At 42.4% G+C, this 18,670-nt stretch overlaps 1 protein-coding gene across 2 annotated transcripts in view; it reads left to right on the top strand.

Annotated features, from left to right (window-relative positions):
* The first annotated feature begins 11,774 nt into the window (after positions 1-11,774).
* SMYD1 (SET and MYND domain containing 1) overlaps positions 11,775-18,670 on the top strand; it is a 44,481-nt gene continuing 37,585 nt past the window's right edge. The window contains exon 1 of one of the 2 annotated variants that reach the window (XM_015112814.3): positions 11,775-12,021. In XM_015112814.3, coding sequence (XP_014968300.3) covers positions 11,885-12,021 — 137 coding nt within the window. In that variant the 5' untranslated portion in view covers positions 11,775-11,884. The remainder of the gene's footprint in view (positions 12,022-18,670) is intronic. The other variant, XM_015112815.3, reaches the window with a different exon arrangement.

Raw genomic sequence — 18,670 nt, 5'->3', positions numbered from 1 at the left:
TCTGCCCTCCTTTCGGGGGCAAAGAAAAGTTCGTGGGGCCGCTCGCCTTGGGAGAAGGAGTATAAAGCCAACTGAGTGAAAAAAAAAAAAAGTCTGGAAATTTACAGTTCCACCCCCAAATATCTTAAAAATACATGATCTGTTGCCTTATCAACCCCCAAATATAGGTTCGTGTACCAAATGGGCAGTAAGCCAAAACTGACACATTCAGTGCTTAGGAGCGGGGGAAGGTTTATTCCATTTGGCCAAAGTGAGAGAGCGGGAGAAGTCTCTCAGATACTGACATGCCTTTGAACGTAACGGGGGGGCTTTTATGAGTAAGGTAAGAATAAAGAGGGTGGGATCCCCCGTGATCAAAGTGTTTCCTCCCTGGGACTCTAGGTCTCATCTGCCCCATCAGATGATGCCCCATCTGGACCATCAAGGAGGTCTGCGTGACCTAAGAGTCATCGTTGTTTTGTTTGTGATAGGGTCTTGTGCTATGGCCCAGGCTGGAGTGCAGTGGTACGATCACCGCTCACTGCAGCCTCGACCTCCTGGGCTCAAGTGATCCTCTCACCTCAGCCTCCCAAGTAGTTGGGACTGCAGGCAGGCACATACGCCTGGGTGATTTTCGTTCATTTTTTATAGAGATTGGGCAGGGGGTGGGAATGTCTCACTATATTGCCCAGGCTGGTCTCGAACTTCTGGGCTCAAGTGATCCACTCACCTCAGCCTCCCAAAGGGCTGGGATTACCAGTGTGAGCCACCGTGCTAGGTCCATTGTTCTTTAAAAGAAAAACAAATTCATCAGTCTTGCCTGCAGCTCTGGGGTTAGGTTATGAAGTTAATCAATTCCTAGTGACTACCCTCTACTGAAATGACTACGTGCAAGCAAGCCTGCATGGAGGAAGAAAAGGACGAAGAAAAGGAAAATAAGTAAAACAAAACATTTTATGATCTATACAATAAAGCCTCAGTTATAATCTCTCTTTCCTTTATTATGTCCTAATTACACAGAGTAGATTAAGCACAATCGTTTGTCATGGTACGTTGTCATCACTGGTCCATAAATGACCTTTTTCTCCCTCTTGCTCTTTCAGTATATACATCTATAATATATATTATACACACAAATATATATGTATGTATATATCTCATCATCTCATCCCGTTTCCCAGAGAAATCACTAACCTAGTTTGTATTCATCATTTCCTTTCTCTATGTATTATCATACATAGGCATGGCTGAAACACATTTAGATTGTTTTTAAACTTTATAAGATTTACACCTTTATGAGTATGCTGGGGGGTGTTGTTCATTTCACTTAATATTTTGAATTTCGTCTAAGCTGTTGAAGACAGCTGTAATTTGTTCATTTCACTGCCGGACAGAACTCCACTGATTTTCCTGTTGATGGGCACATCTCCTGGTATACTGTGGAAGAGTTTTTTTTGGGTATTCTCTACTTTCCTGTCACATTGCCGTTGCCTTATTTCAGATTCTCATCATCTCTTGCTAGAAACATGCTAACATCTCCCTCTGACTTCACCTACTCCAGGCTACTCCCCATATTGCTGTCAAAGGGTTCTATCTAAAAGTCATTACTGGCTCCCCAGTGTCTGTTGGAAAAGGTCAAACTGAGTACTATGAGGCTTCTGTGCACCACCTCCCTGATCTCATTATCTTTCCACTGCCCTTACATCCCCACCCTGCTATTACCTGTGATTCAGCAACATTAAACCTATACTGATTCCTGTAAATACCACAGTGTTGCAAAACTCAACTCGCAGTACTGTATACACTTCTCCCTCTTTCTGGAATGCCCTCCGCTCCACTTCCTCATGAATTCCTCTTTCCCTCAGAAATAAATACTATTCTAAATTCAGCATTTTTCATTTCCATGTATTTCTTTATAATTTTACTACATATGTATGTACCCCTAAGTAACATGAAATATTGCATTGCATGGTTTAAAACTTTACGTGTTACTATACATACTGTTTATTCCTCTGCGATGTTTTTTATGTGCCCTCTTTTATATTAACTCATGCTGATATGTGAGGTTCTCATTCACTTTCACAGTTCAATAATATTCCATTTTATGAATGTACCACTACTTACCCTTTCTCCTAGACGTTTTTGATAGACACTGGGTTTGTTTCCTATTTTTGCTCCTCCAGTTGTTGCTGCTTTAACGTTCTTGTGCAGTCTCCTTATGCACCTGGAGCAGAGTTTCTCCAGGTTTTATACTTTGGAGATGTTTTTCACAAGGAGGCCTCAGATATACTTCTTACTTCTGTGAACCTCCATTTTTTTCATCTTCAAAATGGCCACAATATCCACCTCAAAGGGTGCCATGAAACTTGTGGTAACATAAGCAAAGAACAATGTCACACATTGGAAGAGATGTTGCTGTTAGAATAGCTTTCAAATGTATATGAAACACTGGGACATAAAACACAGTAGTCTGGTGCCGGAATGGTAAAGAGAAGTATACTACTTATGTATCTGTAGCTCCTGCAATAGTCGCCCAATTATAGTTGTTGCACATATCATGCTGTTTCTTGGCCTTCATGTCTCTGCACATGCTGCCATGTCCTTGGGTCTGAAGTGATCTCCTTTGGTTCTGAGGTTCTGGTCACCCTCCCTACTTCTCTTGTCTGTCTCTTCTCCAGAGCTTTCCCTGGTTCCCTTCCCCTTAGCCTCCTATCTCTCACCAGCTTTACATGCTCTTCCATAATCTCCTTTAAAGGTCAATGTCTCGAAGACAGGGCTTACATTTTACACATTTTATTTTATTTTATTTTATTTTATTTTATGAGACAGAGTGTCGCTCTGTTGCCAGGCTGGAGTTCAGTGGTGTGATCTCGGCTCACTGCAACCTCTGACTTCCTGGTTCAAGTAATTGTCCTGCCTCAGTCTCCCAAGTAGCTGGGATTACAGGCACGTACCACCATACCCAGTTAATTTTTGTATTTTTAGTAGAGACAGGGTTTCACCATGTTGGCCAGGATCGTCTTGATCTCCTGACCTTGTGATCCGCCCGCCTCAGCCTCCCAAAGTCCTGGGATTACAGACGTGAGCCACTGTGCCTATTTTACTTTATTTTTTGAGAGAGGGTCTTGCTCCGTCACCCAGGTTGGAGTGCAGGGATATGATTGTGGCCCACTGCAGCCTCCTCCTGGGTTCAAGTCATCCCCCCACCTCAGCCTCTTGAGTAGCTGGGACTACAGGTGTGCCCCATCACACCCAGCTAATTTTTATATTTTTTGTAGAGACAGGGCTCTTACTATGTGGACCAGGCTGGTCTAGAACTCCTGGACTAAAGTGATCCTCCTGCCTTGGCATCTCAAAGTGGTAGGATTACAGGTGTGAGCCACCATGCCCAACCTTACTCATCTTTATACCTGGAGCAGTGAGCACAGTGCCTGATACACAGGCTGATAAATGCATGCGGGATGAATGAATCTAGGACTTCTTGGGAGGAAAGGATTGCACAACTAAGGATTTCTTGGAGCCAGAGGGAGAAAGAGGGAAGCAAGCATGCTGTTTAAGTAAGAACACATGAACTAGAGAGTATGAAGTTTTGTCAAGGATGTAATTATGCAGGATATCATGGATAATCAAGGAGGGCACCTGCTCCTGTCACCCTGGAATGTGAGTGCTAGGTGTGCACAAGAACTTCTTCCTTGATCAGGTCCCTCACACAGCATATGAAATGAATGAATGAATCAGTCAGTGAATGTACTTGAAAGCGGTGAGCTTCTCCCCAACTCTAGGCCTATTTAACATTGCCAGGTATTAAGCTATTATTAATCGAAGCATGGGTTGGCAAACATTTTGTGTAAAAGGTCAGATAGTAAATATTTTCAGCTTTGTGGTCCATATGTTGCCTGTTGCAAATATCCAACTCTGCTGTTGCAGTGTGAAAGCAGTCACAGAAAATATGCAAAAAAAAAAAAAAAATGACTGCAGCTGTTTTCTAATACATTTTTCTTTATGGTCATTGAAATCTGAATTTCATGTAATTTTCATGTGTCACAAAATAGCTTTTTTTTTTTTTTTTTTTTTTTTTTGAGGTAGGGTCTCACTCTGTCACCCAGGCTGAGTGCAGTGGCACAATTTCAGCCTTGACCTCTGGGGCTCAAGTGATCTTTCCACATCAGCCTCCCGAGTAGCTGAGACCACAGTCATGCATCAACATGCTTGGATAATTTTGTTTATTTTTTATAGAGATGAGGTCTCACTATGCTACCCAGGCTGGTCTCAAACTCCCGGGCTCAAGCAATCCTCTTGCCTTGGCCTCCCAAAGTGTTGCTATTACAAGCATGAGCCACGGCACCTGGCCAAAATAGACTTTTGATTTTTTTTTCTAACCATCAAAGAAGGTACAAACCATTCTTAGTTTGGAGGTAAAGGAATCTTGACTCTTGGTCTAATTGAACCTTAGCTCTGGGTACAAAGGAGGTCAAATCCAGGGATAAGGGCTGTCCTTTAACTAGTCTTCAGATGTAAAATCTTGCAGCTCCTTTGATTTGTCACTAGATGGTGATCATTGCAGGCATGTGGCTCAGTCGGTGGGTCTTTCAAGGAGATGACTAGAGCTCTTCCAGGTATGACAGATTAACAGCTACAGTATTAATACAGACACACAAGCTATCCCAGTGATTCAAGACGTATCACAAACCACATGGATTTGATCGCTATCTACACTCCTTCACACTTATTTGTACATATTCCCTGAATTGCAACATACAGGGAAAATGTACTCACTCTCTCAAGGCCTGTGAGGTTATTAGCTTGAAGGTTCAGAACAATAATACAGAGTACAGTTAAAGATTTTGGGGCTGCAAAGTGGCATCTGGGAACAGATCCTACCCACAATGCAATTTAACAAGTAGAGCCCCTTCTTACATTAAAAGGATACTTGAAGCCATGCCTAGCCCTTTGATGATACATTGATAACGCTCCCAAAACAGCCCCCACTCCTGCCTCTTCGTGTCCCTTTCTTCTACCCTTGAGCTGTGTGATTAGGGACCCAGCATGACCCTTGCTTCGTAAATCCTGCATCAGTTGCCTCTCACATACTTTAGGGTGAGGGAGTGCTTGGTATCCCCAAGAATGTTCTTGGCTTGTGTGTGTGTGTGTGTGTGTGTGTGTTGGGGAGGCGGGAATTCAGCTGAAATAGAGACAGACAGAGCAATGGCCTGGACATCCTGTTCCACAGTGGTAATTATTGTCATCCCCTTGTCTGAAATCTCCCAGGTCAGCCTCATTCCTGGACCAGGAGCTCTTTGGCTTGAGCTGTTTCATTCTTCTTCCTTTCTCACTACCCTTCTTTATTCATATACAAAAAAAGAAGGAGCCTGGATGCTTACTAAAATCACTAAAGATGGAAAAGGTTGCCATCTTCCTGGAGTGGAGAAGGGCTCGTCTACAGAAACATGACTGTGAAGGTCTGTGAAGCTCGAGTCTACAATCCTAACCACTATATCACATTGTCACACAGTTATGTCCACCCTGTCCCCTAGATTGATCTCTTAGGAGATGCAGAATGAATCTACTTTTTCCATATTTCAAGAGGTAAGACATCAACAACAGCTCTCATGTGCTTCCTGAATCTTTCCTGAATCTTTTTTTTTCCCCCCCTAGAGGGAGTTTTGCTCTTTTGTCCAGGCTGGAGTGAAGTGGTGTGATCTGCAACCTCCGCCCCCACCGGGTTCAAGGGATACTCCTGCCTCAGTCTCCCTAGTAGCTGGCATTGTAGGTGCCCACCACCATGCCCAGCTAATTTTTGTGTTTTAGTAGAGACAGGGTTTTGCCATGTTAGCCAGGCTGGCCTGGAACTTCTGACCTTGGGTGACCCACCCGCTTTGGCCTCCCGAAATGCTAGGATTATAGGCATGAGAGCCACCATGCCTGGCCTGCTTCCCGAATCTTTTCTTCTCTGCCCAATCATCTCCACTAGGGCAATAATGATTCAGCCTCATTGTCTGGAGTGACATCTGAGATTTGTTGTCTCACAGCCATGGAGATCAAGAATGTGGGCACACAAAGAGTGAGGTTAACAGCAGAAATTCAACAGGGAAATTAAAGAGAATAGCTCTCTGCTACAGAGAGGGGTCCCAGAAAAATGGGTTGCTGATCCACACTGAAATGAAGAGGGTTTTATAGGTGAGCTAGTGGGGAGGTGGTGTCTGCTCTACATAGGGTGTGAAAAATGGGTTAGGACCAGGTGGGTCATCTGCACAGGACTTGAATCTCTGACAGCCCCCACCCCAATCTTTTATTATGCAGGTAGGTACTCTGCCTGAGCTTCTCTATGTGGCCCATTTCTTTTCTACTGTACACATGCTAACAAAAAAGGGAAGGTAGAGCCCCATGTTGGACATGCCTGGCCCCCAGGTAGCCCTTTTCTATTGGCACAGCTGCCGGCATCCCCTGTGCAAGCTTCCAGCTTCCTTATCTATGTTTGCAGTTCGGTCTTCCAGGGTGCTCTTTGTTAGAAAAGAAATTATTTCTAGGGCTGTTTTTTGTTAGAAGGGAAGTTCTGCTGAGGACTCTTTTGCCCTCACTATCTGCCTAAATGATTTTTTTTTTTTTTTTTTTTTTTTTGAGACAGAGTCTTCCTCTGTCACCCAGGCTGGAGTGCAGTGGCATGATCTTGGCTCACTACAACCTCCACCTCCCAGGTTCAAGTGATTCTCATGCCTCAGTTTCCCAAGTAGCTGGGATTACAGCTGTGCACTCCCATGCCTAGTTAATTTTTGTATTTTTAGTAGAGACGGGATTTTACCATGTTGGCCAGGCTGGTCTCGAACTCCTGATCTCAAGTGATCCAACCACCTTGGCCTCCCAAAGTGCTGGGGTTACAGGTGTGAGCCACTGTGCCCGGCCTAAATAATTTTTCTATCTCCTGCATCAATAAGAAATCTTTTCAAAACTCTACATGTGCTTTTTCTCATGACAGAGACCAGTAGTTCTCAATGGAGGCAAATCTACTACGTAGAAAGCATTTTAGGAATGTGGGAAGAACTTTTGTTTGTCACAATGATTGTGGGATGCTACAGGCATATTCGTGGCAGCACCAAAGTCATCAAAAAAGGGTTGGATCTCAGTGGGGGGAAAAAACAAACCAGGATGGGCTGTAGCAAAGGCAAATGGGCAAAAAACTTTTACACAGGATTTATATTGATATGTGGCATACTAGGGCCTTATGCCCTCTTCTCCACCACCAGTCTGGAAACTACCGTCAACATCCTCTGCATCCTTAATCCTGGCCAGAGATGTTAGATCCTCTGAGAAGCAGGGGACAGCCTGGTACAATGGAGACTCTCTGCCCACCCTGCACAACCTTGAATATCTGTATGTGCTTTTCTGGTAGGCAAAAAGTCGGTTTATGATTGTCTGAGTCTGGTAACCCATTTTGTAAGTAATCGTAAAGTAGTTTTTGTAAAGTTTTAATATACACTGAATTTTCCAGCAATGCAACTTCTTGTTAACCAAAGGAAGATCATAGTTTATTTTATTTAGAACTCCCCTAAGAGTCATTCAGCATTTCAGAAAATTATGGTCACAGGCAACAATATGGTATTGTGTCCTCAAAATCAATCTGCATTTTTGCTCTGTCTATCATAGTGATTCCACGTAGAGGTACAAACATCTAGCCATTTTATCTCATCTTCTAATATAGTTGTACCCAAGCATATGCATAGTGAGCACATTTACATATTTAATTTACAATAAATAGATATTACTACAAATTAACTTTGATTTTCTTTCACCTTTATTAGGTTAAACTAGTCATTTTTTTTTTAGGTATAAGAATGAATAAATTGGCCGGGTGCGGTGGCTCAAGCCTGTAATCCCAGCACTTTGGGAGGCTGAGACAGGCGGATCACGAGGTCAGGAGATCGAGACCATCCTGGTGAAACCCCGTCTCTACTAAAAAATACAAAAAAAAAAAAAAAACCAGCAGGGCGAGGTGGCGGGCGCCTGTAGTCCCAGCTACCCGGGAGGCTGAGGCAGGAGAATGGCGTAAACCCGGGAGGCAGAACTTGCAGTGAGCTGAGATCCGGTCACTGCACTCCAGCCTGGGCGACAGAGCGAGACTCCGTCTCAAAAAAAAAAAATGAATAAATTATACTATGTATGAATTTCACTTTAAAGTAAACATAGTATTTACTATAATGAGACTAATATAATAAATATTTACTATATTTACTATTGCTGCTGTGACAAAACATGACAAATTTGGTGACTTAAAATAACATAAATTTATTATCTTACAGTTCTGGTGGTCAGAAGCCAGAAATGGACTTTATATAGCCAGAAATGGACTTTACATGACTGAAATCAAGGTCCGCAGGGCTGTGTTCCCTCTGGAGGCTCTAGGGTGAGAATCTGTTCCCTTGTCTTTTCCAGTTTCTTGGTTCATGGCCACTTCTTCCATCTTTAAAGTCAGCAACATAGCCCCTTCAAATATCTCTCTGACTCTGACCCTATTGGTTGCACTGTTGCTTCTCCTCTGACCCCGGCCCTCCTGCCTTCCTCCTATAAGGATCCTTGTGATTACATTGGTCCTACCAGGATAATCTAGGATAATCTTCTCATCTCAAGATCCTTAACTTGATCACATTCACAAAGTTCCTTTTGCCATATAAGGTAACATATTCACAGGTCTAAGCATTAGAATCTGCACATCTTTGGGGCCTGTTATTCTGTCTACCACCCTTTAATAATATAATAGCCATCATTCTGGTAAGATTGAGGCCCACAGGTATAATTAGAGCCCTGGGCTTCCTCTCTCCGTGTGGTCTTGGGGCAGGTAAATTTCTTCTTTCACCATGGCTTGGGCTGAACCTGCTCCAAGAGTGCTGAGTCTAGGGAACAAGCTCATCTGAGCCAGGCTGAGCCCCTGGCCACTGAGGGCAGACTAGTTGTTGCAAGACCTTGAGTTGGTAGGCAATGTGGATAAAGGGTATTCACTGGGAGTCAACCTGGATTGAAAAAACCTTTTTTTTTTTTTTTTTTTTTTTTTTTGAGATGGAGTCTCTCTCTGTCGCCCAGACTGGAGTGCAGTGGCGCGATCTTGTCTCACTGCAACCTCCACCTCCTGGGTTCAAGTGATTCTCCTGCCTCAGCCTCCTGAGTAGCTGGGACTACAGGCGTGTGCCACTACGCCCAGCTAATTTTTGTATTTTTAGTAGAGACGGGGTTTCATCGTGTTAGGCAGGATGGTTTTGATCTCTTGATCTCGTGATCTGCCCGCCTTGGCCTCCCAAAGTGCTGGGATTACAGTGAAAAAACCTTTTTAATATTTCCTCTCCTTTCCTGAAAACATCTTTCCTTTCCCTTCCCTTCCCTTCCTTCTTTTTTTTTTTTTTTTTTCTGAGACAAGATCTTGCTCTGTTACCCAGGCTGGAGTGCAGTGGTACGATCATAGCTCCCTGCAACCTCTGCCTCATGGGCTCAAGTGGTCCTCCTACCTCAGCCTCCTGAGTAGATGGGACTACAGGCATGCGCCCACCATACCTAGTTTATTTTTTGTATTTTTGGTAGAGATGGGATTTCACCAAGTTGCCCAAGCTAGTCTCAACCCCTGGGCTCAAGTGATCCACCCACCTCGGCCTCCCAAAGTGCTGGGATTACAGGCGTGAGCCACTGAGCCCGGCCTTCTTTCCCTTTTTTTAACTCTCTGTTTTGTAGAATTGTTTTTCCCCTTGGGAGCATGCAGTGTTTACTTTTTGAGGCACCTAACTTTACATGTCTTAAGTTCTTTTGCTCTTCAGGGTACATCAGAAGCCGCAGAGGCATTCTCTTGCTCTCATGGCTATGTATTCTTATCTAAAACTCAGGATATATGATAAGACAATGAACTTTCAACATGCTTCCAAGAGTCGAAGGGGTTTTGGGAGATTCAGTTGGTTGAAGACATGTTAAAATTTCTGGTACATCTGGCCGGGCGCGGTGGCTCAAGCCTGTAATCCCAGCACTTTGGGAGGCCGAGACGGGCGGATCACGAGGTCAGGAGATCAAGACCATCCTGGCTAACACGGTGAAACCCCATCTCTACTAAAAAATACAAAAAAAAACTAGCCGGGCGAGGTGGCGGGCGCCTGTAGTCCCAGCTACTCGGGAGGCTGAGGCAGGAGAATGGCGTGAATCCGGGAGGCGGAGCTTGCAGTGAGCTGAGATCCGGCCACTGCACTCCAGCCTGGGCGACAGAGCCAGACTCCCTCTCAAAAAAAAAAAAAAAAAAAAAAAATTCTGGTACATCTTGATAGTTTAGGGAGGACAATGTGACAGAGTAAATAAAATAAAATAGCTATCACTTAATGAGTACTTTATGAAGTGCTCCGTGCTGTGTTATGTCCTTTATACATATTACCTAACTCTCACAATCCAGTGAGGTAGAAATTTTCACCCTTGTTTCACAGGTTCCGTCTCAAGTGGTAGTAGCAGGCTCAGAATTCAAACCCAGATTCATCTGACTCCGAAACCATACACTCAGAAAGATCCAGGAAATGCCCCCGCCCACTGCCCCCCCCGGGAAGTAGATGCATCCGAGGAACTAAAAATCTTACATGGAAGTCAAGCCAGAGCTCCAGATCTGCAAGTGTCTTTCTTTTAAACCTCAGTGAGAGCTGCCTGATAGCCAAGAACAGTGGCATTTAGTTCAATGGGGATTTTAGATTCGTCTTTCCAGTGTCCTCACTCCTGAGTAAGAAGAAGGACAGAGCACGTTGGTATTTTCCTGGCAGCAGACACATGTTAAAGGAAATTTGATAGAAAGATAGAGATGGGGGTTGCTATTTTTAAAGCCTGCCTTCTCTGTATCCAGCCTGCCTCCAGCATACCAGCATCACCAGCAGTGCTAAGAACAGCTGTGGAGTAGGGGTGCTGTGGGAGACCTAGGTGACACTGAAGAGGAAAAATGCCCCCTTGGAGCCTAAATAGTACTGTTACGTATATGCCAAGGGCTCAGTTTAGCTTCTTCTTCTTTTTTTTTTTGAGATGGAGTCTCACTCTGTCGCCCAGGCTAGGGTGCAATGCCGCAATCTCGGCTCACTGCAACCTCTGCCTCCTGGGTTCCAGCAATTCTCCTGCCTCAGCCTCCCAAGTAGCTGGGATTACAGGCACCTGCTACCACGCCCAGCTAATTTTTGTATATTTAGTAGAGACGGGGTTTCACCATGTTGGTCAGGCTGGTCTTGAACTCCTGACCTCAGGTGATCCACCTGCCTCAGGCTCCCAAGGTGGGGATTACAGGCATGAGCAACCGTGCCCAGCCCTCAGTTTAGCTTCTGCTGCTTCCTGAAAACAGTCCACCCTTGGGAGAGAGACTGAAAAGGGTGGGGCGAGGGGCCCACCTCACTTGAGAAAGTGCAAGCCTGACAGCTGAAGGGTCCCAGAGCAGCAAATATCACCTTGTTTCTCTTGGACTACTCCAGTTGTCTGCTTTTGATTGACAGAGGCATCTGGCTGCTAAAAATACACTCCTGACCAAATGCTCCCTACTCCAACTAAAGCCGAACAGGATTGTTGCAGTTCAGAACTTAGCATATACAGAGCTTCTGCTTGCAATGGAACCTCTCAAAACTTTTCAGGTCCTATCCCAGAACCATATTAAGCCATGGTCATTTTCTCTTCTGTTAGCTTTGCTGGGTGATGAATGAAACCCTTCCCAGTTCACTTGTTCTCGTGCCTGTCCCATTCCCACCTCCAGAAAAAGTAGCAGAGGGGGAGGTGAGGGCCCAGTGGCTGAGAGCGGGCAGGGAAGGGGAGGTGGCTTGTCCATTTATAGTCTTGCTCTTTGGGATGCTGAAGGTGCTGAAATAGCAATGACAAGAGACTTGGCTCAGTGTTAAATATCTGCTGCGCTGGCCTGACAGACTCTGAGATGACAATAGGGAGAATGGAGAATGTGGAGGTCTTCACTGCTGAGGGCAAAGGCAGGGGTCTGAAGGCCACCAAGGAGTTCTGGGCTGCAGATGTCATCTTTGCTGAGCGGGCTTATTCCGCAGTGGTTTTTGACAGGTATGAAATGTGGGGAGTTGCCTTCTCTCCTGTTGGTTTGGCTGGTGCCAAACTCTAAAATACTTTGCTCTCAAAAATCATCAGGGGAAGGGATAAAATTCATGTGCTCTTTTTTGAACAAAATGACACTTCTGAGAGCTAACTTTTCTGGCATAAATTTTTCTGCAAGGGGTCGTTGCCAGTGTGATTTGCTGTGGCTCCTAGAAGGATGGTGAAGGTGAGCAAAGGCTTCAGGGGCACTTTCTCCCAACATTGGGCAACTTGGCTGAGAGGGTGTGCTGGGAGTGGAAAGGTGGGTGTGGTGCTGTGGGAAACAATTTCCGACAGAAAGCTCTATATTTTTAGCTTTTTTTTTATTATAAATATATTACCAGATAAAGTAATTGCTGAGACTTAAAAAAATAATAAACTGTTTGTATATTAATAATTATGAATAACACAGGAATCCACTTATCCTTGAAAAATCAAAGTATCATCCAATCCCAGTCCCCTCTGTCTTTCCTCAGATATTACCTTTGCTATTATTTCATTGTATTTCCTTCTAGAATGTTCCTGTGCTATTACATGTATATATCAGCATTTATCAAAATGGATGGCTGTAGTTTGCTTTTCTTTCTTTCTTTTTTTTTACATAAATGGTGTCATACTTCAGATGTCGTTTTAGAACTTGCTCTTTTCCCTAAACAACATGTTTTTGATGTCTATCCTTGCAGGAACTATAAATCTATAGATACTTCTTTTAAATTCCAAAGATCTCTTTCCTTTATAGAGCTATACATATAGATTCATATGCTATATGAATCACCAATCTTAATTTTAAATATTTCATCCTATAAATATATGACATTTTATTTATCCATGTCTCTCACCTATTGAGAGACAATTGGTGGTTTTTAATTTTTCATAAAAAAATGAAAATCCTCGATCGTGTCTACCTGTACATATGTGCGATTGTTCTCTAGGCCATAGGACTAGAAGAGGAATTGCTGGGCCATAGGATGTGATGTTTTCAGTTTTATAGGCTCTTCAAACAGGCTCTGTTAAATGTACATTCCCTCTTCTTCACTACCTTGGCCACCCTAGACTACCAAGCTTTTAAATTAGTAATAAATCTTAATTTTAAACAAATTTACATGGTGATGACATTAAAGTGCCAATATTTTCTGAGATCAAGGTTGGGGTGACCTGCTTGACATCTATGTGGTTTGAGTCTGATAACCCAGGCTTTGTGGTTGGCTGGCTGCACTGACCACCCTGGGAAAGGGCACTGCTTCTCAGAGATAACTTTATTAGTATTCACATTCTCTTGTCTTCCTGCCCACTAAGACCTTCAGGGAAAAGGGTGTGAACTGGGGCATATGGCTTACCACCACCTGAGGAATATATGGGGCTGAGGTGACTTTTTCAGGGGGAGCTTGTCTTATTTCATTAATTGTGTGTGTGTGTGTATGTGTGTGTGTCAGGGGAGGGGTGAGTACAGTTAGGGAGTCAGCTGAATTCAGAGTGAAAACACAACCCAGAAACACAGGGACTGTCAACACTAATCCTGGTGCTGCCAGTGAGTTACTGCCTGGCCTTGTGAAGAACATCTCCATTTGCTGCCTCCAATTCCCCAAAGTCAATCTAGCCAATCAGTTCCATTTCAAGAAGGTTAAAGTTGAATGGGCTTTCATTCCATTATAAAAGCAAGGCATTGTCATTTCAGAAAATTTAGAAAGGTAAGATATCACACAACGATAACCACTCTTAACATGTTGGGTATCTATTTTTGGTTTGTTTTAAAACATAGGTTTCATTTGGCTGTAATATACTCATTATAGAAGCTATTATGCTTTTTCATTTAATAATTTTGACGTCTTCTGTGCTATTATACACTCTTCAGAGACAGTACTTGAGAGCTACATGTTCTATTACCTGCTGATGACTGACCATTTGGATTGTTTCCATGTTTTTGTTATTATAAATAATTTGTCATTGATTTGAAGTAACAACTATAAAAACACTTCATGTACATTGAGGATAAATACTACATAAAATCATATATTTTTTTACAGTAGTAATACAAGTGGGATAAATGGTATAAATGACCTTTAAAATGATTGAAAAAAAAATCTAAAAGAGATAGTTTTTTTCAAAAAATGCTTTACCCAAACTTGTCACTGCACAGATGAGGGAGCTATGCTTTCTTTGGTTATACCAGAGACAGTCCAAAGAGGCATTAAAGGAAAGTTTTATGCACTTTAGGCTCCTGGTGAGGCTCAGCCACCGTAGATGAGAAACTTCATTGCAGAGGTGGAACTCATCACCCACAAAAGTCACTGTATAAAACTGGCTTATTCTAATCCATGTTATGGCAAGACAGGCTTTCCTAGTCTTCCACAGAAATGTGGAGAAAGATTATATTTTTAATTGAGCACTGCATTAAATGAAAATTAATTCTTTCAAACTGTGTATTATATATTCTAACATATATATTATCTATTATATTGTATATATTCTAACATATATTATACAAAGCATAGCAATAGATCAACACCAAACCAACTTAACTAGAATATTCCAATATGTTACATCTTCTCTATCCTGTCCCATGCCTGCTCCAAAGGTAATTATCCTAGGTTTTGTGTTGTATATTCTACTGCCTTTTAAATAATAGTTTTGGCCGGGTGTGGTGGCTCATGCCTGTAATCCCACACTTTGGGAGACCCAGGCAGGCAGATCACCTGAAGTCAGGAGTTCAAGACTAGGCTCACCAATATGGTGAAACCCTGTCTCTACAAAAATAGAAAAATTAGCCGGGCATGATGGCAGGTGCCTGTAATCCCAGCTACTCAGAAGGCTGAGGCGAGAGAATCGCTTAAACCCAGGAGGCAGAGGTTGCAAGGAGCCAAGATCGTGCCACTGCACTCCAGCCTGGGTGACAGAGCAAGACTATGTTTCAAAAAAAAAAAAAAAAAAGTAATAGTTTAATCACAGTCACATATTTCTAAACAATATATAATTAGTTATGTTTTGTTTTTGATCTTTTAAACAAAGGTACAATATTATATGTGGTTTTATGTCCCTTGCTTCTTTCACTCAAATGTTTATTATTCATCTGTATGGTTTTGTGAAACTAATAAAGTGAATAAACTTTGTGTGTGTCTGTGTACCAAATTTATTTTTCCATTCTCCTGTGAATGGTTGCTATGAACATTTTTGTTCCTATCTCTTGGAAAGCAGATACATGAGGTGTGTATCACAGGAGTGTAATTACTAAGCCAGTAATATATGTGTTCTTTGACTTTAAAATATAATGCCATACTGTGAAATGCTGGTTTGTAAACCTGAATTGTGTCTTTGCTAGAATGGGCTTAGTTTAGCATTAGCAGTAACATTCCAGGCCCTTAAATTATGGTCCTTAGTCTGGTTAAGATCTTTTCACCTTTGATGATTAGAAAAACAGGTACTCTTCTTGAAGGTAAGAAAGCGAGAATAAAGCTGGGAAAATTCTTTCAGGCCTAGCTACTATGTAGCACTTGGATTAAGTGCTAGGCCTGACTAATCAATCAGGCACACCTTCCTCCTGAATTCCAATTTGGTCTCAGAATCCCTTCCAGCAGGTCCTCCAGGGAGCTACTACCAATCAATGAGAACTAGCATTTAAAAATGAAGTCTATTTGCCATCCCCTTAGGCATTGTGGTTGGGTGCTAGAAGGGAGTGAAGTACCTTTACCAAGGAGTTGCCTTTTTTGGACACATCATTTTATGGTAGTTGAGATACCGGGGGTGATGCATGAGTGGGTAAAATTGCTCTCTGCCCCTTTAACTCTTCACTTTGAGGTTTTCCACTTCTCAGGAGGACAGTGAGTGGGAGCTCTGTGGTACCTTAGCCCAAGTGATCCTCCTAGCTTCTACATAGCATGGGGCAACCTGGGAATTCGCAATGCTGATTTTTTTTATTGTTGTTAAGGAAGAAAATAATAATTCTCTGCAATCTTATCATTTGGGGGAAAAAAACCCCCCAACTATTAACATTCTGGTGTATATCCTCCTTGTTTTCTGATGCAAATACAATGCATATATAATATTTTCTTGATTCTGGTGAGTTATAGGTGGGGTGGGAGTCCTGGAAGAAACACTACATTATTATTGTTATTATTTTTACTTTTTGAGATGAAATCTTGCTCTGTCACCCAGGCCGGAGTGTAGTGGTGAGATCTCAGCTCACTGCAAACTCTGCCACCTGGGCTCAAGTGATTCTTCTGCCTCAGCCTTCCGAGTAGCTGGGACTGAAGGTGCACGCCACCACACCTAGCTAATTTTTGTATTTTTAGTAGAGACAGGGTTTCACCATGTTGCTCAGGCTGGTCTCCAACTCCCGGCATCAAGTGATCTGCCGGTTTTGGCTTCCCAAAGTGCTAGGATCACAGGTGTGAGCTACTGCGCCTGGCAGAAACACTACATTAAATGTATGCTTTGATTGTAAGACACAAAATATCCCTAAATTCTGGATATTAAAATATGGGAAAAGAAGTTTATTTCAGAATGGAGGGAAAATGGGACATACATAATATGCTATATTTATCAATTCCAGAATACATATTTTAACTTCTCTGAAATCATAATGTATCCTAAAATCTATGGCTCATTATGGTTTAATTGGTATATTTTTTTAATTTCTTAGTAATGAATAAAAATGGTGCATTTAATAATTTCAAGTTCAATGTAATTAAGTTGTATATACTTTTTCTCTCAAAAAAGCTGGATTATTTTGTAACCTGTTTTATTTACTTCATAAGATGTTGTGAACAACTTTCAAAACCATTAATATCCTTCTACACCATTTTAATGGCTGCATAGTATTCTTTTTGTTGACTTGTATATTAATTTAATTAGATGCCATATTTTTTTTAATTTTTATTTTAGATTTTGGGGGTACATGTGCAGGTTTGCTACATGGGCATATTGTGGGATGCTGAGGTTTGGGCTTCTAATAATCTGCTTGCCCAAGTAGTGAACATGGTACCCTATAGATAGCTTTTCAACTCTTGCCCCTCTCTCTCCCTCTCCCCTTTTGGAATCTCCAGTGTTTATTGTTCACATTTTTGTGTCCATATGTACCCAATGTTTATCTCTCACTTCAAAATGAAAACGTGTTATTTGGTTTTCTGTTTCTGTATTAATTTGCTTAGGAGAATGGCTTCCAGTTGCACCCATATTGCTGCAAAGGACATGATTTTGTTCTTTTTTAACGGCTGTGTAGTATTACAGGGTATATATGCACCATGTTTTCTTTATATAATCCAACATTGATAGGCACCTGGGTTGTTTCCATGTCGTTGCTGCTGTGGATAGTGCTGTGATAAACATATGAGTGCACGTGTGTTTTTGGTAGAATGATTTATTTTCCTTCAGGTAGATATTCAGTAATGGGATTGCTGGGTCGAATGGTAATTCTAGTTTTAGTTTTTGGGGAACTCTCCAGGCTGCTTTCTACAAGGGCTGAACTAATTCGTAGATGCTTTGTTTTGGATGTCAAGGGTCTGCTCTTTTTCCTAGTAGATCTTCCCATATATCTCTGATTATGTATTAAAGACAAATTCCTACAAGTACAAATTTTGAATTCAAAAGACATTTTTAAGGCTTTTGATATAGATTTCCAAATTACCTCACCAAAGGAGAACATACATTTTTCTACTAGCAGCACAGGAGTTGCCTCCTCATCCCAATACTGGCCAACACAGAAAACTACTTCACTTTTTCATGTTTGTCAATTAAATCTGTTAAAACTTATCTTAGTATTGTTTTAAGTTGAATTTTTTATTATGAATTGTTGTTTTCTTTTGATGCCCTCAATTTTTTTTTTTCCCTGTGGCCCAGGCTGGAGTGCAGTGGCGCAATCTCGGCTCACTGCAAGCTCCGCCTCCCGGGTTCACGCCATTCTCCTGCCTCAGCCTCCCGAGTAGCTGGGACTACAAGTGCCTGCACCACGCCAGGCTAATTTTTTTTTTTTATTTTTTTAGTAGAGACGGGGTTTCACCGTGTTAGCCAGGATGGTCCGATCTCCTGACCTCATGATCTGCCTGCCTCGGCTTCCCAAAGTGCTGGGATTACAGGTGTGAGCCACCGCACCCGGCTGATGCCCTCAATTTTTAAGTATATGCATAACTCATTTGTTTATTACTCCTTTATGTCTAGTTCTTCCCTCTGTTACCTAGCTCGATGCACACAACAGATGCTCAATAAATACTTGTGGAAAGAATCAGGGAGGGAAGGAAAGAGAGAGAAAGAGAGAGGGAAAGAACATGGGGTTTCACCATGTTGCCCAGGCTGGTCTCAAACTACTGACCTCAAGAGATTTGCCTGCCTCAGCCTCCGAAAGTGCTGGGATTACAAGCTTGAGCCCCTAGGCACCCAGCCTTTAGTTCCTTTTGCTGCTGTAGCAAACTACTGTAACTTCAATGGCTGAAAAGAACACAAGTTTATTATCTTATAGTCCTGGAGGTTAGAAGTCTAAAAACAGGCTGATACTTCTGTTTCTTCACTATCTCCATCTTCTTGAGGCTGCCCACATTCCTTGGCTCATGGCCCCCTTCCTGAATCTTTAAAGCCAGCACTGTAACATCTTGTTACCCTCTGACCTCCTGCCTCCTCTGAAGGACCTTGC

The sequence above is a fragment of the Macaca mulatta genome, chromosome 13, assembly GCF_049350105.2.
Source record: "Macaca mulatta isolate MMU2019108-1 chromosome 13, T2T-MMU8v2.0, whole genome shotgun sequence".
In the NCBI taxonomy this organism is placed as follows: domain Eukaryota; kingdom Metazoa; phylum Chordata; class Mammalia; order Primates; family Cercopithecidae; genus Macaca; species Macaca mulatta.
Note: the sequence above shows the minus strand (reverse complement) of the source record. Positions and strands in the feature narration are given on the sequence as shown.